Genomic DNA, 27,997 nt, shown 5'->3' with positions numbered 1-27,997 from the left:
TGGTACAACTCTCCGTAGTCCAGCTGCCGTTATATAAAGGTGTTTCTAGCAGCACTGCTGTTCCCACATGGGAAGCAGAGGAAGCCTGTCATTGCAGCCCCACTAGAGGTTGGCCAGGAGTAGCAATATCTGTTTAAATAAAAGGTGATGCCAGTACAAAATCTGTGTAAAGCAGGTCTTTGGTCGGAGCACAGTCCCATTGAAAAAAATCTCTGATTTTTGCCAAGTAAAAGTGCTTTTGAAAGCCTGACCCTAAGGGGCCACGGTAGATGGATATAAATAGTGAACAGAATAAAGGTGGTTGGGGTGTGTTGTTGCACCCTATCATGGTGTGATAATCCCCAGCTCTTCATCGGTAGATCTCAAAGCACTTTCCAAAGGAGGTCAGTAGCACTAGCCGTATTTTACAGAATGGGAAAACTGAGGCACAGACCAGCGAATGTGACTTGCCTAAGATCACCCAGGAGGCCAGTGGCAAAGCTGGGGAGTAGAAGCCAGTTCTCTCAGGACACAGTCCAGTGCTCTTTCCAGTAGGCAACACTGCCTCCCAGCTCAACACATCGAACCCCCGCCCCAGGAAATACTTATTTGTACATAAGATGCCTTTGGCCTACGGAACCCACTGCCACATGATATTGGGCCCAAGATTTTATCAGTATGCAAAAAAAGGTGCTAGTTATGCAGAGGATAAGAACAGCTGCAGTTACATTAGACAGGATAAAAAAATTAGGGTTATAGATTCAAGGCATAAGTTGACCCTCTTATTGGCTGGGGTTAGGGAGAAATTGCCCCATGAGCTGGATATCCCATCATTTCCTACTGGGAGGTGTCTTGCACCTGCCACCACAGCAGGTGGTGTTGACCTGGCATTTCCTGTGGGCCTGAATTCAGCTGAATCAGTGGAGATAAACACTCAGCACCCTAATATCAGGCCCTTGGGCAAAGCTCCCTGCCAAATAAAACCAACAGGGGACAGAGTTCTATATATTTAAGGGTGTCCCCAAAAATCTTTGCACTGGGAGAAAAAAATACCCAACACCCTGGAATACAAATTAAACATCTTTATTTTTTTAACATCGCCTCCAGAATTAAAACGTATTTAAACTCTTGCCAGAGCCCAATTCGATTTTAAAATAAGATTCCTCCATACAGAGCCCAAACATCCATAACTTAACCAATTGGTCGTGTAAAGTAAGTCCCATGCAAGCCCCTGTGGACACTTATTTTGGTTTAGCTTAAATCTGTCCCTAAAAAACTCAGGCCCGATTACACACAAAGTCTGCATCTGTTTCACTAAGGCTCTATCTGCGCTGAAAACTGCACCGGGATAACAACGTGCATTTCAGATCTGTCATGAAACCAGCGCAGTCTCCTGGACAGACTCCTCCCCACTCGAGCGCATTCAACCTCACCCCGTTGTGCACCCACCCAGCAGAGCTCTCTTGGCAAACAGCCCAGTGCATCCTGGGTATGCATCCCAGCATCCTCCAGCAGCCACATGGCTTGTGGGGCAGCTGCTGTTCATTGTGGGATCCCTCTCTAGTCCATCCCATAGCCCACCGCTCTCTTGTGTAATGTGCACGCACAGAGGCCGTGCAGGGAAACATCCTTCTGCATTGTCCTGCTGCGTGCGCAAGGCCCCAGCACTTTGACTTTGGCTGGACTGCAACTGTGGCACTTTTGCAGCTAGTCATGCAACACAGCTGCCTCCCCTATCCCTTACCTTATCCCAGTCCCCAGCCTGGCGTGACATCACTGCTGACAGGGGTTTGGCCGGGCCAAATTTGAGTGAGCGGCCCCCGTTGAAAGGGGTCAGCCCGTGGCCTCCAGCTCTGCAGCCTCTGGGACTGACCAATATAAACCCAATTCCAACCCATGGGCATCCACACACAAAGCTGCACTGGTTGTACTAACCCGATGTCGGTGAAAGTTGCTCAACTTCTGTGTTTAGACAAGCCCTTCAACGGCCCCCAAAGAAACTCGGCTTAAGCCGGAGCCTCTCGCGCTAATTTCGCTAGCTCAGATTAAAGTGTAACCGGTGTGGACTGAGCTAAATAGTGACAGGTGATTTTCTACCTAAAAGCACCTGGCCCCAAGAGAGCTGCATTCGAGTCCCAGTTTCCCCATTTGGCGTCTTTGGTTCAAAGTTTCAGGCCACGTTGCCTGTTTCCCCATTTGTCAAGCGCGGACGTTACCCTCCTTCCTGCAGGTACAAATACATGAGGACGTGGATCAGAGGCTTCCCACTTTATCAAAAACACACTAAGAACCGGCCGTAGGATTCGGCCCTGTTAACTACAAGACTCCTGTGCCCACGGCCTTCACGGGAGACCTGAATTACTGGACCAAAAGAGAAGAGGCAGAAATATAAAAACAAGGCCACAGATGCATTTTAAAACAATGTCCGGCCAGTGCTGGAGGCAGCGACAGCGCCTGGGTCCCCAGGATCGTCCCCAAATATGATCTCCGTGGCAAACCGTCACTCAACGCCCCATCGGCGATGATGGCAAGAGATACCCCATCCAGCTCTTGGCAAGGCACTGGGTCAGAGCGGAGCTGGAAGGATCTTTCCCCCCGGTGTCTCCAATTCCTACTGGATAATGGGAAACACGAATGCAGAAGGGATCAGCCCCGAGGGCATAGAGCCAGCTGGTCCAGGGGGACCAGATCCGGGGGGGCGAGGGGGAACCCTGGAGGACCAAGAGATTTGTGGATACGGAGGTTGCCGCTGGACCAGGGAAACCAGCGAGGAAACACACGGCACAGAACTTACCATGCTCCGTACAGCAACTGGCACTTCTCCCCAAGGGACTAGTCACAAATCAGTTTAATTAAAGTGTGCATGGGGGGAGAGGGGCATGGTTAGCCTTTATCCTAGGATGTGGGTGGGCATCGCAGGGTAAACTGGCCCTTTAAGGGTATTGGGTTCAGCTTTAAAGGGCCAGCTCTCTCCCGCAGGATCCAGCTCTGCCCTCCCCCTTATTTATCACAGTGGTACCCCCTGGTGCTGTGGGCACACGCCCAAAGGAGAGGCACTCCCTCCAGGCTCTGCCTTTGGTGACAAAGCCGTTGCTCTGGGGACCACAGCGGCGCAGGAAGGGTTAAGTCATTTTGGCTTCATTGAAAGTGCAGGTTCCCTTCAGTGGGGCTGGGGGGGGACAGGTAATGCCACCCCCCCAGAGTCCCACGCCCCCCCCTTCGCATCTGGGGGGGCGGTTCTTTAGGAGGAGCTGGGTCCTTCCATGCCGTTCTCCTCCTGGTCAGCTTTGAGCCGGGACAGAACCGCGTGGATCCGAAAGAGCGTCCTGGACTCCATGGAATAGTTCTTGTAGTTGTTCCTAAATTGGGGGGGGGTGTTAATCACTGGGTGGAAACAGCCACAAATACACCCTGCCCGCCCCCACCCTGCCGGGGCCAGAGTCTCTTCATCATACGCACCGGACTCCCCCACCACCTACCCCCATTGTGGAGCCAGCAGTCAGCTTCCCGGTGTGCTGGCCAGTCCTGGGACACGGTGAACCAGAACCATCCATCTGAGTGGGGGCTGGCCCAGCCCCACCCCGAGCCCTGCCCCCCCAAATCAGCCACACAGCCAGCCGTCCATCCCTCCATCCAACCATTCATAGCCGCAGCCCCTCCCCCAGTGCCTTGGAGTGGGGAGCAACCCTCCTGTAGATCCAGGAACCCTAGAGGGGGAGCGACCCCCATAGACACAGAACCCCCCCCATGGTCCTGGAGGGGGGAGTGACCCCTCCGTAGACCCAGGACCCCCCAGGATCCTAGAGGGGGAGCGACCCCCATAGACACAGAGCTCCCCCACGTTGCCATGGAGGGGGGAGTGACCCCCGCACACAGAGCTAGATGCTGCTGGCCAGGCCAGGCCAGGCCAGGGTCAGTTGCAGAGATCCATCGAGGCTCCAGAGAACCACCCAGCTGGGGTCAGAGCGGAGCAAGATTGTTCCCCACCCCTTCATGCGCGATTATGGGAAATTCGGACCCCAGAAGGGAGTAGCCAGGTGGGGGATGGGGGCAGAGGAACCCGAAGTGTTGTCTGGTCCCACCAGCACAGGCAGGGCAGGGCACTGCCTGGGTGGGGGCAAAAGGGGCAGAGAGTCCCAGCCCCTCTGGCCCCCCAAGTGCACCTTAGCACCCCAGTGCATTCTGGGATACACCCGCTGGGGCTTCTGGCAACGTTCCCACCATGGGCCTGACACTGTTGCAACACCCTCCCCGTAGTGTAGCCGGGCCCCACCTGGCTCGGCGCAGCAGCGGGACGGCCTCCTCGCTCCGGCCCTGTGCCAGGTGCAGCAGGCTGAGCTCCAGCAGCGCGTTGGGCACCAGGTAGTGATCGTAGCGGAGTCGCTTCTCACTGCCAATGGGCAGGACGGACAGATGGTAATTCATGGGGGGGGGGGTTCCCGGACCAAGAACTGCCCCAGGCAGCACCCTGGGGGCAGCACCCTGGGGACCCAGCACCCCAGACAGACCTGCAAGAGCACAGCGCCCTCCAGACACCCCCAGGCCCCTAGGAGGGGAACGACCCCCCCACAGACCCAGGACCCCCCTGATTCCTAGAGGGAAGAATGCCCCCCCCACAGACCCAGGACCCCCTGTTCCCTGAGGGGGAACCCCCCTCTTGTGACCCCCAGAATGCAGTTCCTTGCCGGGCAGTGCCCATGTGCTGGCAGGGGCGTTATCCCATGTGAAAGCCCATCAGTGGGTAACCCCGAGAACAGCAAACGGGGGGGGGGGAGCAGAGCCAGCAGGACCCTCCCTCCATCACGTCTGCAGGAGTCAGGAGCCAGAGTCCCCCCGCCCCTCCCCCGTTCTGAGCCCCCGGGGGGTGGGCGCCAGGCCGAGTCCCCCAGCAGGGGGCGCTCACCTGGCCTGCACGGCGCTGAAGCAGGCCTCCGCCTCGGCCGGGCTCTGCAGGTGCTTCATGCAAAGCCCCTTCAGCAGCAGCAGGAGGCAGCGGTCGTCCGTCTGGTACTCGCTGGCTGTGGGCGGAGTTGGGGCGTTAGGGGAGCTGTGGCAGGGAGAGGCCCCACCCCGGTGTGTCACCTCCCCCAGCCCTCCACACCCCACACAGAGCCCCCAGCCCCATGCGCAGCCCTCCACAGCTGTGCCTTCTACCCCCACTGGCTCTGGGCAGAGATGGGGGGTCCAGTCTCTCCACTGCGGCTGAGACCCAGTGAACACGATGCAGCCACATGCGTGTTCTTTGTTCCCACCCTGGGGCCGGACGGGAGCTGGCGCCCCCTAGAGGGGAAAGACCCCGTCCCCCCATTCCTACCCCCAGCCAGCCAGTCCCCCACCCTGGGGCCGGATGGGAGCTGGCGCCCCCTAGAGGGGAAAGACCCTGTGCCCCCATTCCCACCCCCAGCCAGCCAGTCCCCCACCCTGGGGCCGGATGGGAGCTGGCGCCCCCTAGAGGGGAAAGACCCTGTGCCCCCATTCCCACCCCCAGCCAGCCAGTCCCCCACCCTGGGGCTGGACGGGAGCTGGCGCCCCCTAGAGGAGAAAAGCCTCGTGCCCCCATTCCCACCCCCAGCCAGCCAGTCCCCCACCCTTGGGCCGGATGGGAGCTGGCACCCCCTAGAGGGAAAAGACCCTGTGCCCCCATTCCCACCCCCAGCCAGCCAGTCCCCCACTCTGGGGTCGGATGGGAGCTGGCGCCCCCTAGAGGGGAAAGACCCCGTGCCCCATTCCCACCCCCAGCCAGCCAGTCCCCCACTCTGGGGCCGGATGGGAGCTGGCGCCCCCTAGAGGTGAAAGGCCCAGTGCCCCATTCCCACCCCCAGCCAGCCAGTCCCCCACTCTGGGGCCGGACGGGAACTGGCGCCCCTAGAGGGGAAAGACCCTGTGATCCCATTCCCACCCCCAGCCAGCCAGTCTCCCACTCTGGGGCCAGACGGGAGCTGGCGCCCCCTAGAGGGGAAAGACCCTGTGCCCCATTCCCACCCCCAGCCAGCCAGTCCCCCACTCTGGGGCCAGACGGGAGCTGGCGCCCCCTAGAGGGGAAAGGCCCCGTGCCCCCATTCCCACCCCCAGCCAGCCAGTCCCCCACCCTGGAGCCGGACGGGAACTGGCGCCCCCTAGAGGGGAAAGACCCTGTGCCCCCATTCCCACCCCCAGCCAGCCAGTCTCCCACTCTGGGGCCAGACGGGAGCTGGTGCCCCCTAGAGGGGAAAGACCCCATGTCCCATTCCCACCCCCAGCCAGCCAGTCCCCCACCCTGGGGCCGGATGGGAGCTGGAGCTCCCTAGAGGGGAAAAGCCCCGTGCCCCGTTCCCACCCCCAGCCAGCCAGTCCCCCACCCTGGGGCCGGATGGGAGCTGGCGCCCCCTAGAGGGGAAAGACCCTGTGCCCCCATTCCCACCCCCAGCCAGCCAGTCCCCCACCCTGGGGCTGGACGGGAGCTGGCGCCCCCTAGAGGAGAAAAGCCTCGTGCCCCCATTCCCACCCCCAGCCAGCCAGTCCCCCACCCTTGGGCCGGATGGGAGCTGGCACCCCCTAGAGGGAAAAGACCCTGTGCCCCCATTCCCACCCCCAGCCAGCCAGTCCCCCACTCTGGGGTCGGATGGGAGCTGGCGCCCCCTAGAGGGGAAAGACCCCGTGCCCCATTCCCACCCCCAGCCAGCCAGTCCCCCACTCTGGGGCCGGATGGGAGCTGGCGCCCCCTAGAGGTGAAAGGCCCAGTGCCCCATTCCCACCCCCAGCCAGCCAGTCGTCCACCCTGGGGACGGATAGGAGCTGGCGCCCCCTAGAGGGAAAAGACCCCATGTCCCATTCCCACCCCCAGCCAGCCAGTCCCCCACCCTGGGGCCGGATGGGAGCTGGCGCCCCCTAGAGGGGAAAGACCCCATGTCCCATTCCCACCCCCAGCCAGCCAGTCCCCCACCCTGGGGCCGGATGGGAGCTGGCGCCCCCTAGAGGGGAAAGGCCCCGTGCCCCCATTCCCACCCCCAGCCAGCCAGTCCCCCACCCTGGGGCCGGACGGGAGCTGGCGCCCCCTAGAGGGGAAAGACCCAGTGTCCCATTCCCACCCCCAGCCAGCCAGTCCCCCACCCTGGGGCCGGACGGGAGCTGGCGCCCCCTAGAGGGGAAAGGCCTGGTGCCCCATTCCCACCCCCAGCCAGCCAGTCCCCCACTCTGGGGCCGGATGGGAGCTGGCGCCCCCTAGAGGGGAAAGGCCTGGTGCCCCATTCCCACCCCCAGCCAGCCAGTCCCCCACCCTTGGGCCGGATGGGAGCTGGCGCCCCCTAGAGGGGAAAGACCCAGTGCCCCATTCCCACCCCCAGCCAGCCAGTCCCCCACCCTGGGGCCGGACGGGAGCTGGCGCCCCCTAGAGGGGAAAGGCCCAGTGCCCCATTCCCACCCCCAGCCAGCCAGTCCCACACCCTGGGCCCGGATGGGAGCTGGCGCCCCCTAGAGGGGAAAGGCCCAGTGCCCCATTCCCACCCCCAGCCAGCCAGTCCCCCACCCTGGGGCCGGACGGGAGCTGGCGCCCCCTAGAGGGGAAAGGCCCAGTGCCCCATTCCCACCCCCAGCCAGCCAGTCCCCCACCCTGGGGCCGGATAGGAGCTGGCGCCCCCTAGAGGAGAAAGGCCCAGTGCCCCATTCCCACCCCCAGCCAGCCAGTCCCCCACCCTGGGGCCGGATGGGAGCTGGCGCCCCCTAGAGGGGAAAGGCCTCACATCCTATTACCTGGCGACTCCTGCAGCTTCTTCTCGGCCCGCGTCAGCGTCTCTAGCGTCCCCTCCAGCAGCTCCCGCTGCTTGCCTAGCACGGTGAAGCCGTTCCACATGTACATCATCTCCTGGGGAGGGGTCAGGGGAGGGGTGTCAGGGCTGCTCACCCTGCAGAGAGGATCTGGACCCCCAGGACAGTCCCCCACGTCCCCCGCTGGACAGTAACTAACCTGCCCTAGATTCCCTCCTAGTGTCCCCAGCCTCCCCTCACCCTGAGCAGGTTCTAGCTGCTTGCACTCAGAGCCAGTGGGAAGTGGGGAAACTGAGGCACAGAGAGGGAAACAACCCATCCAAGGTCATGTGGCAAAGATGGGAAATGAGACCCAGCGTTCCTGACTCCCAGCCCCCTGGCTCTAACCACCAGACCCCACTCCCCTCACCGAGCCAGAGAGAGAATCCAGGAGTCCCAACTCCCAGCCCCTCCCATTTGCCAGTCATGGCATCAGTTGAGTCACGGCTTTTCCAAGCAGCATCCAGCACAACTTCCCCCCTCGAGCTCCCTCCCCCACACTCCCTTCCCCCTCACCAGGGCTGGCACCGGCAAAGGGACCGGGCGGCTGCCCTTATAACGTCGGGCTTTCCGGATGGCAAACTTCTCCGTGGGGGGAGACTTGCCCGCGATCTTCTGCTTAAAAGATGACACCTGCCTGAGGGGGAAGAGAGACAGCTGGGCTGAGATCTGCAGGATGGGGAGCTGCACTGGGGGTCCAGAATTGGGTTCCAGAATCTCCACAGGCATCGAAAGCAAAGATCCCAGTTCTAGCCGACCCATTTGCCAAAAAACAGCCCAGCGACATGTGCCTGAGCCTGCAGGCAGCCTGAAACAATGGCTCAGAGAGGGCCTGGTTCAGCTCCCAGCCTGTTAACTCTGGAACCTAATGCTTGCACATAGGCATCGGCAATACAAATGTGCGGCAGCTCAAACTATGACGAGAGCAAAAACCAGGCCCAGCTGGTATCGACACAGACGACCTGGGCAGATCCAGCTCTCACGCTGTGAATGATCTAATTTAATTTAACATGACCCCCGGCCTTTAGATCTGCCTGAAGCCAGCACCGCATTTCCAGCTGAAACTGCAGAATTTAGCTCCATGGAACATGAACCCTCCCAGAGCGGGGATAGAACCCAGGAGTCCTGGCTCCAAGCCCCCCCACCCCATTCTAATCACTAGACCCCACTCCCCTCCCAGAGCTGGGAGAGAACCCAGGAGTCCTGGCTCTCAGCCCCCCTGCTCTGACCACTAGCCCCCACTCCCCTCCCCAAGTGGGGACAGAACCCAGGAGTCCTGTCCTACCCCCCTGTCTGTCTTTTCTCTGTAGGTAGCCCCTGCCACTCCCCTACACACTTTGCACCTGGGATAGGAGGAGAAAGGAAGTGGTAAGATTTGGGGGGCCCCAAGCCAGCCAATCCCCAGGGCTGGATGCGGAACAGAGCCAAGCAGGCAGGTAGAAAGGGAATTTCCAGTGCAGTGCGTTAGGCTGAGGAGCAGAAAGAGGGACACGCAGCTTCCCATTCGGGGTCAGTGTTAGTCAGCAAGTGACTGGGGGTTGGGACACACCCAGCCCTGCCAGTGCCCCTCACTCCCGACCCGCAGCCCCTGCTAGCCCAGCCCTGGGCTCCCCCCCACTCTGCCGGTGCCCCTCACTCCCAACCCGCAGCCCCTGCTAGCCCAGCCCTGGGCTCCCCCCCACTCTGCCGGTGCCCCTCACTCTCGACCCACAGCCCCTGTTCTCCCAGCCCTGGGCTCCCTCCAGCTCTGCCAGTGCCCCTCACTCCCAACCCGCAGCCCCTGCTAGCCCAGCCCTGGGCTCCCCCCACTCTGCCGGTGCCCCTCACTCCCGACCCGCAGCCCCCTGCTAGCCCAGCCCTGGGCTCCCCTGCAGCCCTGCCGGTGCCCCTCACTCCCGACCCGCAGCCCCTGCTAGCCCAGCCCTGGGCTCCCCTGCAGCCCTGCCGGTGCCCCTCACTCCCAACCCGCAGCCCCTGCTAGCCCAGCCCTGGGCTCCCCCCCACTCTGCCGGTGCCCCTCACTCTCGACCCACAGCCCCTGTTCTCCCAGCCCTGGGCTCCCCCCAGCTCTGCCAGTGCCCCTCACTCCCGACCCGCAGCCCCTGCTAGCCCAGCCCTGGGCTCCCCCCACTCTGCCGGTGCCCCTCACTCCCAACCCGCAGCCCCTGCTAGCCCAGCCCTGGGCTCCCCCCCACTCTGCCGGTGCCCCTCACTCTCGACCCGCAGCCCCTGCTAGCCCAGCCCTGGGTTCCCCTCCCAGCTCTGCCAATACCCCTTGCTCCTGACCCACAGCCTCTGCTCCCCACCTAGCCCTGCTGGTGCCCCTCACTCCCAACCCGCAGCCCACCCACCCCCAAAAAGGCCTGAACCCAGATCTCCAGGTATCCCTCCTGCCCCACCCCCACATTTGGCACCAAGCCCTCCCCCCGTACCAGCACCGCCCACAGCCCCTACCTGAAGAGCTCCACCTCGCTCTCCCCGAAGGGCCGGGGCTCCTCGGGGGGCAGCATGCTGAGGAAGGCAGCTTTCATATACACGTACATGGCCTGCCAAGAGACACCGACCTGACACATCAGTCCGGGGGTGGGGGGCTCAGACCCCCAACGGGACGGGGACAGGCCCAGAACTAGCAGCCACAGAGCAGACAGCCAGGCCATCCGGCCTTGTTAGATGTCCAACTCTGGAAACGTATGGGAGACCCTATAGAAAACCTCCCACTGCTGCCGCGAGCCAGATTGGGGCGGGGACTGAGCAGGGGGCGCTCTGCCCCACAGTCAGTGCTGGCCCCTGTGTCCCAGGGTGACACTAGGGGGCGCTCTGCCCCACAGTCAGTGCTGGCCCCAGGGTGGCACTAGGGGGCGCTGTGCTGCAGGGAGCAGGGGCTCAGCAGGGGGCGCTCTCCCCCACAGTCAGTGCTGGCCCCTGTGCCCCAGGGTGACACTAGGGGGCGCTCTCCCCCACAGTCAGTGCTGGCCCCAGGGTGGCACTAGGGGGCGCTGTGCTGCAGGGAGCAGGGGCCCAGAAGGGGGCGCTCTCCCCCACAATCAGTGCTGGCCCCAGGGTGGCACTAGAGGGCGCTGTGCTGCAGGGAGCAGGGGCTCAGCAGGGGGCGCTCTCCCCCACAGTCAGTGCTGGCCCCAGGGTGGCGCTAGGGGGCACTGTGCTGAAGGGAGCAGGGGCTCAGCAGGGGGCGCTCTCCCCCACAATCAGTGCTGGCCCCAGGGTGGCACTAGGGGGCGCTGTGCTGCAGGGAGCAGGGGCCCAGCAGGGGGCACTCTCCCCCACAATCAGTGCTGGCCCCAGGGGGCGCTGTGCTGCAGGGAGCAGGGGCCCAGCAGGGGGCGCTCTCCCCCACAATCAGTGCTGGCCCCAGGGTGGCACTAGGGGCGCTGTGCTGCAGGGAGCAGGGGCCCAGAAGGGGGCGCTCTCCCCCACAATCAGTGCTGGCCCCAGGGTGGCACTAGGGGGCGCTGTGCTGCAGGGAGCAGGGGCTCAGCAGGGGGCGCTCTCCCCCACAATCAGTGCTGGCCCCAGGGTGGCACTAGGGGGCGCTGTGCTGCAGGGAGCAGGGGCTCAGCAGGGGGCGCTCTTCCCCCACAGTCAGTGCTGGCCCCTATGCCCCAGGGTGGCACTAGGGGGCGCTGTGCTGCAGGGAGCAGGGGCTCAGCAGGGGGCGCTCTTCCCCCACAGTCAGTGCTGGCCCCTATGCCCCAGGGTGGCATTAGCGGGCGTTGTGCGGAGCACTGACAGACCCTCCCCAATAAGCCCTGTAGTCCCCAACCCCTCACCTTGGACCAGCGGTTCTCCTTGCTCAGCAGGTCGGCGTAGAAATAGGCCATTTTCCACATGCCCTTGTAGGCGTAGCACCACATCAGCTCCCAGTAGCACATGTGGTGGAACTGCTTCCAGGCCTGCTGGGCCGAGCAGCCGGCCTCGAACCTGTCGATGGCCTGTGCCGAGGCCGAGAGTGTCAGCAATGGGCCTGGGGCCTTTCCCCTCTAGGGGGCGCTGGCTTGGATGGGCCTGGGGCCTTTCCCCTCTAGGGGGCGCCAGCTCCCATCGGGCCCCAGGGCAGGGGACCGGGTGGCTCAGGGGGTGGGGAATGGGACATGGGGCATATCCCCTCTAGGGGGCACTGGCTCCCATCCGGCCCCGGGGCAGGGGACCGGCTGGCTCAGGAGCACCTCCCGTCCCAGAGCCTGGCTCTCTGAGGGGGTCCCCCAGGCGAGGGGTCTCTTACCTCGCTGATGTTCCCTTTGATCTCCTCTATCCTGCCGGCGAAGAAGAGGAAGATGGCGCTCTGCAGAGGGGAGAGGAGGGAGCCGATGGCTGGGGTACAGGGTCCCCAGGGAGGGACAACCATGGGGGATGCCAGGATCACTCAGGAAGCGAGTTGTGGGGGGCTCAGCCCAGTGATGGGGCATCCCACATGCCTCCATACAACAATCGCAACACGGGGGGCTGAGAATCGGGAGTGAGGGGCACCAGTTGGGGTGGGATGGGGTGGGGGGGCAGTTCTTTCCACTCCCTAGTTTTAGCCGGGGCAGCAAAACCCATCAGGAGGCCAGAGTGTGGGCACCTGGGGCAGCCCTCGTTCTCCCCAGTGAGGACAGACCCCCCCCGGCCCTCCCACCCCGCAGGGGGAAGGGCCCCGCCGCCCGGCTCCATACCTTGGGATAGCGAAGCAGGTAGGGTCTCAGCAGGCTCTCAGCTTCCGTGAAATCGTCCTCCCCGATCCCTGTGAGGGGGCAAGGAGGGGTCAGCCTGGGGCGAAGCCACCGCCCCAGGGTCTGCCCTCCCGGATGGGCCTGGGGGCCTGGATCCGAGCTGGCGCCCCCCAGGGGAAAGGCCCCGTCCCCCGCCTGCCCCAGCGGGCCACAGGCCTACCCAGGATGAAGGTGAGGAAGGTGTAGTAGCAGAGGAGTAGCATGGTGCAGAGCAGGGCCCGCAGGTTCAGGGTGGTCGCTCCCTCGTGCAGCTGCTGCAGCCCGTAATCCTGGGCAGAGAGACACAGCAGGGGGATTAGGCGCCATCGCCCTTACACAGTCCCAACGCGCCACCTGATGCGGCCACCTCTGGGGCAGCGCAGCCTGCCACTGCCACAGCCACACACAACAGCAGGGCCAGGCACCCTCTGGGGGCAGCTGCAGCCCACCAGGCCAGAAAGAGCTGGGGGAGGCACAGATACTCACTCACACACCCCCCAAACACCACCCCGAGAGCACGGGGAAGCGATACTCACGGCCACCCCCAATCATGGCCCCAAGAGCTGGGAGGAGGGGCAGATGCTCACTCGTGCCCCCCCAACACCACCCCGAGAGCAGAGGGTGTGGGGCTTAGCCCACGGCTCCATGTCTCTCTCTGGCTGAGGGGCACTGCACATCCTGGCTGTGGGGCTCTGGCTGCAATGGGGGTGGGAATGGAGGGAAGCCCCATACCCCAATTCCGGCCCCCCAGACACACCGCAGCTGGCCCCCCAGGCCCTCTCCCCTGGCGGGACCCCCCACAGAACCTCCCTTCTCAGCAGTGACCAGGGGAACCCCCATCGCGGGGACCTGCAGACTGAGCGGGGCAGCCCCTCCCTCAAGGGATGACGGGAGCCCCAGTTAGGGGCTTACCTTGTCCCCTGAAAACCCCGCAAATTCCAGCAGCTTCAGGATCCGCGGAGGGAAGAGAGAGAGCGTCTGGGGAGGGAAGAGAGGAATGAAAGGCCCCGTGTCCTGTTCCCGTCAGCCCCCCGCCCTGGGGCCGGAGCGGAGCCGGCGCCCCCTAGGGGGGAAAGGCCCCATGTCCCGTTCCCGTCAGCCCCCCGCCCTGGGCCCGGAGCAGAGCCGGCGCCCCCTAGAGAGAAAAGGCCCCTTGTCCCATTTCCGTCAGCCCCCCGCCCTGGGGCCAGAGCGGAGCCGGCGCCCCTAGAGGGAAAAGGCCCCTTGTCCCATTTCCGTCAGCCCCTCACCCTGGGGCCGGAGCGGAGCCGGCGCCCCTAGAGGGGAAAGGCCCCATGTCCCATTCCCGTCAGCCCCCCGCCCTGGGGCCGGAGCGGAGCCGGCGCCCCCTAGAGAGAAAAGGCCCCTTGTCCCGTTTCCGTCAGCCCCTCACCCTGGGGCCGGAGCAGAGCCGGCGCCCCCTAGAGGGGAAAGGCCCCTTGTCCCGTTCCCGTCAGCCCCCCGCCCTGGGGCCGGAGCGGAGCCAGCGCCCCCTTGAGGGGAAAGGCCCCGTGTCCCGTTCCCGTCAGCCCCCCGCCCTGGGGCCAGAGCGGAGCCAGCGCCCCCTTGAGGGGAAAGGCCCCGTGTCCCGTTCCCGTCAGCCCCCCGCCCTGGGGCCGGAGCGGAGCCGGCGCCCCCTAGAGGGGAAAGGCCCCATGTCCCGTTCCCATCAGCCCCCCGCCTTGGGGCCGGAGCGGAGCCGGCGCCCCCTAGAGGGGAAAGGCCCCATGTCCCGTTCCCGTCAGCCCCCCGCCTTGGGGCCGGAGCGGAGCCGGCGCCCCCTAGAGGGGAAAGGCCCCGTGTCCCGTTCCCGTCAGCCCCCCGCCCTGGGGCCGGAGCGGAGCCGGCGCCCCCTAGAGGGGAAAGGCCCCATGTCCCGTTCTCGTCAGCCCCCCGCCCTGGGGCCGGAGTGGAGCCGGCGCCCCCTAGAGGGGAAAGGCCCCTTGTCCCGTTCCCGTCAGCTCCCCGCCCTGGGGCCGGAGCGGAGCCGGCGCCCCCTAGAGGGGAAAGGCCCCATGTCCCATTCCCATCAGCCCCCCGGCCTGGGCCCGGAGTGGATCCGGCGCCCCCTAGAGGGGAAAGGCCCCTTGTCCCGTTTCTGTCAGCCCCTCACCCTGGGGCCGGAGCGGAGCCGGCGCCCCCTAGAGGGGAAAGGCCCCATGTCCCGTTCCCGTCAGCCCCCCCGCCCTGGGGCCGGAGCGGAGCCGGCGCCCCCTAGGGGGAAAGGCCCCATGTCCCATTCCCATCAGCCCCCTGCCCTGGGACTGGAGCAGAGTCGGCGCCCCCTAGAAGGGGAAAGGCCCCATGTCCCGTTCCCGTCAGCTCCCCGCCCTGGGGCCGGAGTGGAGCCGGCGCCCCCTAGAGGGGAAAGGCCCCATGTCCCGTTCCCGTCAGCCCCCCGCCCTGGGGCCGGAGCGGAGCCGGCGCCCCCTAGGGGGAAAGGCCCCATGTCCCATTCCCATCAGCCCCCCGCCCTGGGGCCGGAGTGGAGCCGGCGCCCCCTGGAGGGGAAAGGCCCCGTGTCCCATTCCCGTCAGACCCCCGCCCTGAGGCCGGAGTGGAGCCGGCGCCCCCTAGAGGGGAAAGGCCCCGTGTCCCGTTCCCGTCAGCCCCCTGCCCTGGGGCCGGTTTGGAGCCGGCGCCCCCTAGAGGGGGAAGGTCCCATGCCCAGTTCCCCACCCCCCTTCAACATTAACTCACCAGATTAAAGGCACCAATGCCCAGCGCCACCCCTCCCTCTAAGTGTACGTGAGCAGCACCGGCTGTGCAGTGACTGGACTGGATGAAACTGCTCAGTTCCCTGGAAAAGAAACAGGAGAGTCAGAGAGAGCTAACCACTAGCCCCCACTCCCCTCCCTGAGCCGGGGAGAGAACCCAGGAGTCTTGGCTCCCAGCCCCCTGCTCTAACCACTAGCCCCCACTCCCCTCCCCGAGCCAGGGAGAGAACCCAGGAGTCCTGGCTCCCAGCCCCCTGCTCTAACCGCTAGCCCCCAATCCCCTCCCTGAGCCGGGGAGAGAACCCAGGAGTCCTGGCTCCCAGCCCCCTGCTCTAACCACTAGCCCCCACTCCCCTCCCTGAGCCGGGGAGAGAACCCAGGAGTCCTGGTGCCCAGCCCCCCTGCTCTAACCACTAGCCCTCACTCCCCTCCCTGAGCAGAGAACCCAGGAGTCCTTGTGCTCAGCCCCCTGCTCTAACCACTAGCCCCCACTCCCCTCCCTGAGCAGAGAACCCAGGAGTCCTGGTGCTCAGCAGTGCACCACACTGAGTGCCCCAGGAAAACCCTCACATTTCCCACCTTCACAATACAAGAGCCCTTCTGAGGCTGAAGGCCCCGTCCAGGACCCCCCCCTCCTCAGCTGGCCCCGAGGAGCAGCCTGAACACGGCCCCTCCCCTAGTCCCACCCCGTGACATCACCCACCTGTAGATCAGGTAGCTGCTCCGCACCTTGATCCCCCCTTTGAGGAAATTCACCATGTTCTCGTCCTGCAGGGAGAAGGGGGAAGTGAACAGACCCCCAGGGAAAGGACCCCTGGCCCAGCGCTGAGCTGCAGCCACCTCTGGGGTGGGGCCTGGGGGCTGTTTATACAGGGACCCCTCGCCCGGCGCTGAGCTACAGCCACCTCTGGGGTGGGGCAGGGGGGCTGTTTATACAGGGACCCCTCGCCCGGCGCTGAGCTGCAGCCACCTCTGGGGTGGGACCTGGGGGCTGTTTATACAGGGACCCCTCGCCCGGCGCTGAGCTACAGCCACCTCTGGGGTGGGGCAGGGGGGCTGTTTATACAGGGACCCCTCGCCCGGCGCTGAGCTGCAGCCACCTCTGGGGTGGGGCCTGGGGGCTGTTTATACAGGGACCCCTCGCCCGGCGCTGAGCTGCAGCCCCCTCTGGGGTGGGGCCTGGGGGCTGTTTATACAGGGACCCCTCGCCCGGCGCTGAGCTGCAGCCACCTCTGGGGTGGGGCCTGGGGGCTGTTTATACAGGGACCCCTCGCCCGGCGCTGAGCTGCAGCCCCATCTGGGGTGGGGCAGGGGGGCTGTTTATACAGGGACCCCTCGCCCGGCGCTGAGCTGCAGCCACCTCTGGGGTGGGGCCTGGGGGCTGTTTATACAGGGACCCCTCGCCCGGCGCTGAGCTGCAGCCCCCTCTGGGGTGGGGCAGGGGGGCTGTTTATACAGGGACCCCTCGCCCGGCGCTGAGCTGCAGCCACCTCTGGGGTGGGGCAGGGGGGCTGTTTATACAGGGACCCCTCGCCCGGCGCTGAGCTGCAGCCACCTCTGGGGTGGGGCCTGGGGGCTGTTTATACAGGGACCCCTCGCCCGGTGCTGAGCTGCAGCCACCTCCGGGGAGGGGCAGGGGGGCTGTTTATACAGGGACCCCTCGCCCAGTGCTGAGCTGCAGCCACCTCTGGGGAGGGGCAGGGGGGCTGTTTATACAGGGATGCCTCGCCCAGCGCTGAGCTGCAGCCACATCTAGGGTGGGGCCCAGGGAGCCACGTAGCAACTTGGTCTAACGTTGAGACAGGAAACAAAGGCAAATCCTTGGAAGAGCCCTGGGGCCTGACCTGCAGCGCCCCCGAGTGGCACCCTGGGGCCAGCACTGACCGTGAAGGAGGAGCCCCCCCTGCGGAGCCCCCACCCGCTCCCTGCAGCACCTGGGATTTAGCTGGGGACCCAGGTGTCCTGGCCCCGTGGGGGGGATCCGGTACCTGCAGGAAGGTCAGGGCCGCCCGCTGCAGAAGACACTCCGCGTAGCAGACCTCAGCGTGCAGCTCCACTGTGAGGGAGAGTGACAGGGACTGGGGGCAGGGCCTGCTCATCCCCAAGCCCTGCCCCCCTCCAGCGACACCGCAGCCCCCTCCCCAGAGTCGAACCACCTCTCCCTCAACTGGGGATAGAACCCAGGAGCCCTGGCTCCCAGCCCCCTGCTCCGATCACTAGACCTCACTCCCCTCCCCAGAGCCAGGAATAGAACCCAGGAGTCCTGGCTCCCAGCCCCTGCTCTGACCACTAGACCTCATTCTCATCCCCAGAGCCAGGGATAGAACCCAGGAGCCCTGGCTCCCAGCCCCTGCTCCGATCACTAGACCTCACTCCCCTCCCCAGAGCCAGGAATAGAACCCAGGAGTACTGGCTCCCAGCCCCCTGCTCTGACCACTAGACCTCACTCTCATCCCCAGAGCCAGGGATAGAACCCAGGAGCCCTGGCTCCCAGCCCCTGCTCTGACCACTATACCCCACTCCCCTCCCCAGAGCCAGGGATAGAACCCAGGAGTCCTGGCTCCCGACCCCTGCTCCGATCACTAGACCCCACTCCCCTCCCCAGAGAAAGGGATAGAACCCAGGAGTCCTGGCTCCCAACCCCTTGCTCCGATCACTAGACCCCACTCCCCTCCCCAGAGAAAGGGATAGAACCCAGGAGTCCTGGCTCCCGACCCACTGCTCTCACCCCCGACGCCCTGTGGCCATGCCCTGCATCTCTTACCCTCGGTGAATGAATCCGCCTTGCTGACCAGGCTGGAGAGGGAGCCGGTCATGCTGGATTTCCTCCGAAACCTGGGGGTGGGAGGAAGGTGGCTGGGGTGGGGTAGCTACATTCCCCCACCCCATCTCTCCCTACAGGCCTCCCCATCCCTGCCCGACCCACAAGGTCAGTAACTGCCGGGGAGGGGGGTGGGATTTTCTACAGCGAGGGGGCTGTAACTGGAGGGGCTCCCCCATCTTTGCCCCACGGCCTCCCAGGCCCCAGGTCCCTGTGGGGTTAGGCCCCCGAGCCCTGGGAAATTCCCCCTCTACTGGGCAGTGGGTCTATGACACATGATGGGTGGGTCCGTTCCAGCCAGCAGTGGGACTGGTGCAGAATGGTGCCCCCCCGCACCCCATCCTGGGGGTCCCATTGCCAGGCCAGCCTCCTCCCCACGCCCCATCCAACCACCAGCCCCTGTGCGGCTGACCAGCTCCTGGGCCCATCACCTTCCCACCCTCCCCGGGCCTTCCCCAGTCCCTGCTACCCCCACCCCAATGCCAAAGTCCCATCCCCCACCCCCACCTCCCGTGTGCCCCCCACACCCACCTCTGACAAATCTCCTGCGCCTCCTTCATGGTCTGCCCGGCCTGCACAATGTCCTCGTGCTCGAAGGTCATCATGGCCTGCATCTCCAGGATGGTGGCGTAGACCAGGGCGTGGTACATGCTCTCCTTGGTCCTGCCGGGAGCAGGGGGCCGGTGACAGGAGAGAGACCCCCAGACCCCCTCCTCCCTAAGGAGCCCTACCGTGCCGTAGCTCACGCTCCACGGCCCAGGGTTGGGGGGAGGCCCCTGATGCCCATTGGGATGCAGCACTGGGGGTGGGGAGGATTGAAGGACCCCCACCCTCAGGCAAGGGCGAGCTCCCCTGACACACACCCTGCAGATGCCGGGAGCCCTCGCCCCACCGCGGAGGATCGGGGCCAGGGACCACAGGCAGCTCCTCCACTCACCTGGGCTGCAGCTTCTCCAGACTCTCGTCGAAGTGGTTGCAGAGGAAGGAGTTCATGGCTTCCATGCACTCGTCCAGGGCGGCCGCCAGGCCAGGCGGGGGGCTGTGGGCGGGGAGCAAAGAGGGGCTGGTTAGAGAGTCAGAGAGTCCAACCGAAGGGCCCTAGTCTGACCCCCCGAGTTCCTGCCGGCTGGAAATGGCACCGATCTAGGAAAACCTCCCGTCCCGGTGTGAAAATCCCCTGCGCTGGAGAATCCACCACGGCCCTGGGGCGATGGGTCCAGGGGTTAACCACCCTCCTGGTTAAACTCTGCAGCTTCGCTCCTGCCCAGCTGCCATCTCCTGCGCCTGCTGTGCGAGACGGCAGAGCCGCTGTTACGTGCTGGCTCCCCGCGGCTGGGGGCAAGTCGCCCCTCGTCTTCCCTTCGGCACACAAAACAGATGGAGCTCCGGGACTCTGGCTCTACGGCAGGTTTTCCTCTGCGCGGCTTCTCTCTGACCCCGCCCTGATTGACCAACGTCCTTCCTGAACCGTGGACACAAGTCACAAGAGCGGCCAGACTGGGTCAGAGCAATGGTCCATCCAGCCCAGCGTTCTGTCTGCTGACAGTGGCCGTGCCAGGTGCTTCGGGGGTGTGAACAGAACAGGGAATCATCAAGTGACCCAGCCCCTGTCGGCCTTTCCCAGCTTCTGGCAAACAGAGGCTGGGACGCCATCCCTGCCCAGCCTGGCTAATATCCGTGAATTTATCCAGTTCTTTTTTGATCCCTGTTATGGTCTTGGCCTTCAGAGCATCCTCTGGCGAGGAGTTCCACAGGTTGCCTGTGCATTGTGTGAAGAAATACTTCCTTGTGTTTCTTTTAAACCTGCTGCCTGTTCATTCCATTGGGTGACTCCTAGTTCTTGTGTTAGAAGGAGTAAATAACACGTCTTTATTCACGTTCTCTACACCCCTCATGATTTTATAGACCTCTCTCATTTCCCCCCTTAGTCGTCTCTTTTCCAAGCGGAACAGTCCCAGTCGTATCAATCTCTCCTCGTACGGAAGCTGTTCCACCCCCCGATCATTTTTGTTGCCCTTTTCTGAACCTTTTCCAGTTCTAATACCCCCCTTTGGGGCTGGGGCGACCAGAACCGCAGGCACCATTGGGGGTGTGGCCGTACCATGGATTTATATAGTGGCCTTGTGATTCCAGGGCCAGACACAGGTAAAATCACCTCTCTGCTCCTACTCCAGATTCCCGTGTCAGTGTCCCTGGTTCGCATCGGCCCTTTTGGCCCCGGCATCATACTGCGAGCTCGAGTGCAGCCGATTCTCCGCCAGGCCCCAAAATCTTTGTCAGAGTCACGGCTCCCCAGGACGAGCCCCCCAGCCGGTAAGCAGGACCCATTCTTCATTCCTAGATGTTTACACTGGCCGAATTAAAATGCAGCTTGTTTGCCGAGCGATCCCGGTCGCTCTGTATCAGCGACCTGCCCTCTTCATGATTTATCCCTCTCCCGTTCTTTGTGTCGCCCGCAAACTCTGACGTTTTCTCCCAGGCCGCCGATAAAAATGTCAGATATCGTAGGGCCAAGACCAGGTCCCTGCGGGACCCCATTAGAAACACGCCCGCCCACGGCGATCCTCCATTTGCAGTTACATGTCGATCCCTCTCAGTTACCTGCTTTATAATCCACTTCCCCTGGACCACGCTGAATTGGGACCGTTCTAGTTTTTGCAATTGGAGCGTCATGCGGTACCAAGTCACGGAAATCCACGTACATGATACCAGCCTCTCGCCTCTATCAACCACATTGGTCATCTCATTCAAAAATGTCCCATTACTTCAACAGGATCCATTTTCATTAACCCCTATTGGTCGGCATTCGTTACATTACCCGCCTTTAATCCTTTATTAATAGAATCCCGTCTCACCAGTGTCCTTCCTGGGCTGTCAGGCAGCTGACAGGACTCTAGAAACCCAGGTCATCCCGTTTACCCTTTTTAAAGCCTGGCACAACACTAGCTTCCTTCCACTCCTTGGGAACGTCCCCACTGTTGTTAGGGGGTTTATTCCTCCCCCCTCTCACTTCCCTGCCCCTTCTCGCATGAACAGAGCAGCAGTCCCCGAAGTCTGAAGGTGCAAACGACCCGATGTCTATTGGGGTGGACTTCCAGCAGCTTCAATCCAAGTTCCTTTTTCCTTATTTTCCAATCCCAATTTACTTCCTGTTTGCCCCTAATTTATACAGTAATATTCTCAGCTACACCTTAACCAATCGTTCTACTAAAATTTACCTAACCAATCCTAACGTATTGTGACATGATTAGCTAACCAATGCCATCCCACCACCTTCATTAGTTTACACCCAGCAAACTTAATTGTACAGCGACAGAAAATCACAGAACCAGACAGAGACCCTGCAAACAAACATACAAAACAATACAGAAGTGAGGATTTCACAGCTACATCTACACAGACATAAGAGTTTTCCAGCTGTGTCTATTGATAAGTGAGTTCTTGCCAGACAGAAAACTGTCAAACTAGATTTCCTTTTACATGTTTTAGGCTCTTCCCTTTCTCTGGAGGTGACAGATCGAATCACCGTCCTAACAGCCCCCGGTTGCCTTATTTCAATGTGACTAGTTTGGAATGTGAGGATGTGACCAGACATTTCCCGGCTTATGGCTGCCTCTGCTGCTTAGCTGAAGAACCAGGCCTCAGACTGTCACAGTAAGAGAAGGCCATTACACAGACAGACCGTGATTTTTGATTCTTTCTTTTATACCTCTGTAACTCGCTAAGTGATAAGAATACACCGAAATTCTTAAAGTCTAGGCCTTTGCAGACAGGCCTGAATATCTATAGCCTAACAACTGTTATGAGGCTTAACTCCTTGGCCAACTCTTTTCAAACTCTAGGACGCAAGTGACCTGCCCTGGTGATTTGAAACTGTCTAACTTTTGCAGCTATTGTTTAACATCCGGTTGAGTTATTGTTGGACTAGATATTATTTCATCATCATCAAGGACGTGTTTTGGCTTTTTTCCCAAACAGAGAACAGACATTGATTTATTAGCAAGGGCCGCAGGGTCTGTTGCAGGAAGAGAGTGTATGTAGCATAGATGCAGTTAAGGGGCTGGTGAGTTGCAAAGATGGGGGAGCCCAGGGCTGGGCTAGCAGGGGCTGCGGGTCGGGAGTGAGGGGCACTGGCAGAGCTGGAGGGGAGCCCAGGGCTGGGCCAGCAGGGGCTGCGGGTCGGGAGTGAGGGGCACCGGCAGTGGGGGGGAAGCCCAGGGACTGGGCTAGCAGGGGCTGCGGGTTGGGAGTGAGGGGCACTGGCAGAACTGGGGGGGAGCCCAGGGACTGGGCTAGCAGGGGCTGCGGGTCGGGAGTGAGGGGCACCGGCAGAACTGGGGGGGAGCCCAGGGACTGGGCTAGCAGGGGCTGCGGGTCGGGAGTGAGGGGCACCAGCAGGGCTGGGGGGGAGCCCAGGGACTGGGCTAGCAGGGGCTGCGGGTCGGGAGTGAGGGGCACCAGCAGAGCTGGGTGGAGCAGGGGCTGCGGGTCGGGAGTGAGGGGCACCAGCAGAGCTGGGTGGAGCAGGGGCTGCGGGTCGGGAGTGAGGGGCACCGGCAGAGCTGGGGAAGCCCAGGGCTGGGCTAGCAGGGGCTGCAGGTTGGGAGTGAGGGGCACCGGCAGAGCTGGAGGGGAGCCCAGGGCTGGGCTAGCAGGGGCTGCGGGTTGGGAGTGAGGGGCACCGGCAGAACTGGGGGGGAGCCCAGGGCTGGGCTAGCAGGGGCTGCGGGTCGGGAGTGAGGGGCACCAGCAGAGCTGGGGGGAGCCCAGGGCTGGGCCAGCAGGGGCTGCGGGTCGGGAGTGAGGGGCACTGGCAGGGCTGGGGGGGGAGCCCAGGGGCAAAGCGGGGGAGTGGACATAAAAAAAAAAAAGGCACCACCTGCTGCGGCCCTTGTACTCACCAGGCGGCGCTCTGAGTCTTCGGCAGCACTTCGGTGGTGGGTCCTTCAGTGCCACCAAAGACCCAGACCGCCACCGGGTGAATAAAAATTAAAAAGGTGCTTCTAGCCAGGGAAGGGATTCTCGGCCAGGGCTCGCAGGGCCCTGGGGCAAACTGCCTCATTTGCCCCCAACCCCAGGCAGCCCTGTTCAGGGCTGGAACTGCGTGTCGGGAGTGAGGGGCACCGGCAGAGCTGGGGGGAGCCCAGGGCTGGGCTAGGAGGGGGCTGTGGGTCAGAAGTGAGGGGCACCGGCAGGGATACGGGGGAAACCAAGGGCTGGGCTAGCAGGGGGCTGCAGGTCGGGAGTGAGGGGCACCGGCAGAGCTGAGGGGGGAGCCCAGGGCTGGGATAACAGGAGCTGCAGGTCGGGAGTGAGGGGCACCAGCAGAGCTGGGGGGAGCCCAGGGCTGGGATAACAGGAGCTGCAGGTCGGGAGTGAGGGGCACCGGCAGAGCTAGGGGGAGCCCAGGGCTGGGCTAGGAGGGGGCTGTGGGTCAGAAGCGAGGGGCACCGGCAGGGATAGGGGGGAGCCCAGGGCTGGGCTAGCAGGGGGCTGCAGGTCGGGAGTGAGGGGCACCGGCAGAGCTAGGGTTTCTCAGCACTTTTCTCTCCCTAGGCCCAGCACTGATCCCCCAGCCCCCGTTAACATGGACTGACTTCCCCCTCCCCCAGCTGCCAGTCCTCACTGCCCCCCTGGGCCGAGGCCAAGGCCTCGGGGCCCTGCTGCCCCTCTCCCCGTGGCCACCTCGGTGCTCTGTTTGCTGAAGGCCACAGCCGGCGGTGCTAAGCTGAACCCGTGCCCGGGAGTGCTGAGCAAACACAGGCTTAGCAGGGCCCTGCCAGCGCATCCACCCCACCTTCTCCAAACAGGGCAGGGCCCCCACCCCCACCAGCACTTCCACGCAGGGCAGAGGAAGGCTCTGGCCTGCGGGGGCCAGGCTGGGCTGGGTACTGGGCTCAGCTGGCACCCGGCCTCGCGGGCCCCCCCGACAGGATCCGGGTTCGCCCACCATCTGGAGCACAACCCTGGTCACAGGCCTGGTGCCACGCTCTGCTCCTGGCAGACACGGGGCTGCTGGGCTTTGCCCCCCTCCACCCTGCATTCCCCTCCTCTGGGCCCCCCAAAACGCACGGCTGCACCCCGGGAAACCTGCATATTCTCGCAGTGCCCTGGGGGAGGAGGGGCCGAGGCACCTGCGGCCAGGGGCCCAACTGGGCTCGTCCTGACGGTCCAGGGGGAGGGCCCCAGCCCCCCTCTAAACCTTCCCCCCAATACCCCCCACATCAGCCTGCTCCCCTCCCCCAACACCCTCCACCCCACAGCAGCATGGTCCCCCCCCATCCGCTGTGCTCCCCCCCAAACCCAACCTCCCTCCTGTAGCTCTGAATCCACCCTCTTCTGGTCTACGGGAGCCCCCCCCGCCCAAACTCGGCCCAGCACCTGTCACGCAGCAGGGACCCCCCAGATCCTGGCTGGCCGGGGGTGGGAAGGCAGATCCCCCCCGGACTGACCCAGTGAGGGAAGGAGGCTGGGTGCACCCAGGTGACCTGGACCCCCTCCCCCGGGGAGCAGACACGGGGGGGGCACAGCAGAAAGACCCGGGGGAGCAGCTCGGGGGGGGGCAGCCCCGGGCAGAGGGACCCGCCGCTGCCCCCCAGTCCCGGCTCGGGGGCTCCCCCGCTCGGGTCTCTCACCTGCCCGCAGCGGCCGCCAGGGCCATGACGGTCCGGTCCGGTCCGGTCCGGGAGCAGGAAGTGGCTCTGGAGGAATGTGCGGCCGGGACCGGCGGGGGCGGGGAAGGAGGCGGCTCCGCCCTGCAGGTGCCGGGACTCACCTGGCCGGGCCCCCCCGGCCGGGGATCCAGCCCCAGGTACCGGGACTCACCTGGCCGGGCCCCCCCGCGGGCGGGGATCCGGCCCCGGGTACCGGGACTCACCTGGCTGGCCCCCCCCGGGCGGGGATCCGGCCCCGGATACCAGGGACTCACCTGGCCGGGCCCCCCCGCGGGCGGGGATCCGGCCCCGGGTACCGGGACTCACCTGGCTGGCCCCCCCCGGGCGGGGATCCGGCCCCGGATACCAGGGACTCACCTGGCCGGGCCCCCCCGAGCGGGGATCCGGCCCCGGGTACCAGGGACTCACCTGGCCGGGCCCCCTCTGTAGGGATCCGGCCCCGGGTACCGGGACTCACCTGGCTGGCCCCCCCCGGGCGGGGATCCGGCCCCGGATACCAGGGACTCACCTGGCCGGGCCCCCCCGAGCGGGGATCCGGCCCCGGGTACCAGGGACTCACCTGGCCGGGCCCCCCCGGGCGGGGATCCGGCCCCGGGTACCGGGACTCACCTGGCCGGGCCCCCCCGGGCGGGGATCCGGCCCCGGGTACCAGGGACTCACCTGGCCGGGCCCCCCCGGGCGGGGATCCGGCCCCGGGTACCGGGACTCACCTGGCTGGCCCCTCCCTCTGCAGGGATCCGGCTCCGGGTACCGGGACTCACCTGGCCGGCCCCCCCCGGGCGGGTATCCGGCCCCAGGTACCGGGACTCACCTGGCCGGCCCCCCCCGGGCGGGGATCCGGCCCCAGGTACCGGGACTCCCCTGGCCGGGCCCCCCCGCGGGCAGGGATCCGGCCCCGGGTACCAGGACTCACCTGGCTGGCCCCTCCCTCTGCAGGGATCCGGCTCTGGGTACCAGGACTCACCTGGCCGGCCCCCCCCGGGCGGGTATCCGGCCCCGGGTACCAGGGCCTCACCTGGCCAGGCCCCCTCTGTAGGGATCCGGCCCCGGGTAGCGGGACTCACCTGGCCGGCGCCCCCCCCAGGTGGGGATCCGGCCCCGGGTACCAGGGACTCACCTGGCCGGGCCCCCTCTGTAGGGATCCGGCCCCGGGTAGCGGGACTCACCTGGCCGGCCCCCCCCACGGGGATCTGGCCCCAGGTCCCGGGACTCACCTGGTTGGGCCCCCCTGGGCAGGGATCTGGCCCAATACTGGGGACTCACCTGGACAGGACCCGTGGGCAGGGATCTGGGCCCCAGATACCGGGACTCACCTGGCCAGGCCCCCTCCACAGGGATCCGGCCCCAGGTACCGGGACTCACCTGGCCTGGCCCCCCCCATGCAGGGATCTAGCCCCGGGTACCGGGACTCACCTGGCCAGGACCCTCTGGGCGAGGATCCGGCCCCGGGTAGTGGGACTCACCTGGCCGGACCCCCCTCCTGAGCGGGGATTCAGCCCTGGGTACCAGGGGCTCACCTGGCCGGGCCCCCCCAGGCGGGGATCCGGCCCCGGGTACCAGGACTCACCTGGCTGGGCCCGCCCCAGGTGGGGATCCAGCCCCGGGTACCAGTACTCACCTGATTGGGCCCCTCTGGATGTGGATCTGGCCCAGGGTACTGGGGACTCCCCTGGACAGGACCTGTGGGCAGGGATCTGGGCCCTGGGTACCGGGACTCACCTGGCTGGGCCCCCCAGGGCAGGGATCCGGCCCCAGGTACCGGTACTCACCTGGCTGGGTGCCCCCCCCGGCAGGGATCCGGCCCTGGGTACTGGGGACTCACCTGGACAGGCCCCCCCCGCCTGGGATCTGGGCCTGGGTACCAGGACTCACCTGGCCGGGTGCCCAGCCCCACGTGTCAGGGACTCACCTGTCATCCCCCAGCTTGAGTTCTGGGCAGGGGCAGAGCCCATCGGCCTTTACACCAATCTGCGCCTTGTTGGGGGCACAGATGCTTCCAGCCTAGCGCTTTGGTGTCAGTTTGTGTGAATGGGGCCAGTTATGGGTGGGGGGCTGGGGCTGGGGCTGGGGCAGGGGCCAGGCCTGAGGCTGGGCGGGAGCCTTGCTGCTGGGCCCTGGGCTGGGAGTCTGGAGATCTCGCTTTGAGTCCCAGCTCCTCCATAGACTCCCTGCATGACCCCAGGCCAGTCCAGCCCCAGCTCTGTGCCTCAGTTTCCCCTTCCCTCCTTTGTCTATTGAGACTGTGAGGTTTATGGGGCACGGCCCCTTCTCAGTGCGTATCAGTGCAGTGCCCGGCCCAGCTCAGCGTCTGGGCAGCGTCCAGCCCATGTGGCCCTGATCCCAGTTGGGGTCTGGGCAGCACCTGACCCATGGGGGCCAATCCTGGTCAGGGTCTGGGCAGCGCCCAGCACAATGGGGCCCTGATCCTGGTCGGGATGGGGGCATCTGGTACAATGGGGGGGCCCTGATTTTTGCTGGGGTGTAACTAATACATTGTAGACCCGAACTGCTGGAAATCTCCAGCGCCCCCGCACAGCGAGCGGCCCGGTCCTGGAGCCCAGCAGCTCCTGCAGGCCGCAGAGGGACCCAGCTGCCCTAGTGGGGCCTTGCTCTGATCCCAGCTGCTTTGCACAAATGTGGCCAAACCTGCTTTCTGGGCCTGCCGGGTAGCTGCAAGCCCGGCCCCTGCTGAGCAGGCCCCTCTGGTGGAGCCTGGGCTTGGGCTCATCCAGCATAGCTTAGCCAGGGCCCTCAGCTTGGCTCACCTGAAATGACTCAGCCCCCAGGCCCAACCCAGAGGTGGCTGCATTTCAGCACTGGGCGAGGGCTCCCAGCACCCCACCCCGAGGCAGCTGCGTTCCAGCAGCCAGCGAAGCCATCCAGCCCCACTGCTGTAAGAGGCTTTGAGGGGTGAACGACGCTAGAGAAAACCCTGCATTAGCCTGTCCCACAGCTCCAGGCCTCGTTCCGGCTGGGTTTAGCCTCACGGTAACTGTCTCCAAGCACCTCCCGCCCCTGCAGTGCCATGCAGAGCACAGCCCTGGCAACCACAAACACAGCCCAGAGGCACCCAGATGGTGAAGTGGGAGGGGCCCCCATTCCTGGAAAAAGGGCTACGCCTTCCCTCGCTGACCCCCAGCCCCCAAGCGCTAGCAGGCTCAATCACCAGGAGGTGGGAGGGATACAGAGGCATAATGGGGCCTTAGTCCACACCTGGTGTTCTTTGGTGCTACCCTAATTCACCTAATACCATACAGCGCCTAGCACACAGGTCCCGCTCCATGACTAGCCAGCTGGCCCTGGGGAAGAGATCCATGC

The 27,997-nt window shown here is 64.5% G+C and overlaps 1 protein-coding gene across 2 annotated transcripts; it reads right to left on the bottom strand.

Moving 5' to 3' along the window:
• Nucleotides 1-1,082: 1,082 nt before the first annotated feature.
• On the bottom strand, nucleotides 1,083-27,505 carry LOC115642511 (tetratricopeptide repeat protein 39A-like). 2 transcript variants are annotated; one of them, XM_030546096.1, is made up of 18 exons: nucleotides 27,445-27,505; nucleotides 18,943-19,044; nucleotides 18,537-18,668; nucleotides 17,949-18,019; nucleotides 17,173-17,240; nucleotides 15,888-15,952; nucleotides 15,168-15,267; nucleotides 13,380-13,445; nucleotides 12,649-12,757; nucleotides 12,432-12,499; nucleotides 12,002-12,061; nucleotides 11,550-11,711; nucleotides 10,216-10,307; nucleotides 8,278-8,398; nucleotides 7,708-7,819; nucleotides 4,883-4,997; nucleotides 4,253-4,369; nucleotides 1,083-3,338 (listed from the first exon to the last, which is right to left on the bottom strand). In XM_030546096.1, the coding sequence occupies exons 1-18, from the start codon at nucleotides 27,486-27,488 to the stop codon at nucleotides 3,221-3,223; spliced, it is 1,722 nt and encodes a 573-aa protein (XP_030401956.1). In that variant the 5' UTR covers nucleotides 27,489-27,505; the 3' UTR covers nucleotides 1,083-3,220. The 2 variants fall into 2 exon arrangements, with proteins under 2 accessions (XP_030401956.1, XP_030401957.1); XM_030546097.1 differs by lacking the exon at nucleotides 27,445-27,505 and adding an exon at nucleotides 24,641-24,686.
• Between the last annotated feature and the right edge of the window lie 492 nt (nucleotides 27,506-27,997).

Source organism: Gopherus evgoodei, unplaced genomic scaffold (genome assembly GCF_007399415.2).
Source record: "Gopherus evgoodei ecotype Sinaloan lineage unplaced genomic scaffold, rGopEvg1_v1.p scaffold_40_arrow_ctg1, whole genome shotgun sequence".
In the NCBI taxonomy this organism is placed as follows: Eukaryota; Metazoa; Chordata; order Testudines; family Testudinidae; genus Gopherus; species Gopherus evgoodei.
Note: the sequence above shows the minus strand (reverse complement) of the source record. Positions and strands in the feature narration are given on the sequence as shown.

Coding starts and splice junctions, on each gene's coding strand:
- LOC115642511 (XM_030546096.1), bottom strand. CDS start 27,488: ATGCAGCCACCTCTGGGTTGGGCCTGGGGGCTGAGTCATTTCAG. Junction 12,758..13,379: donor CGGGGTTTTCAGGGGACAAG/GTAAGCCCCTAA, acceptor CTCTCTGCCCAG/GATTACGGGCTGCAGCAGCT. Junction 7,820..8,277: donor CTTTGCCGGTGCCAGCCCTG/GTGAGGGGGAAG, acceptor ACCCCTCCCCAG/GAGATGATGTACATGTGGAA.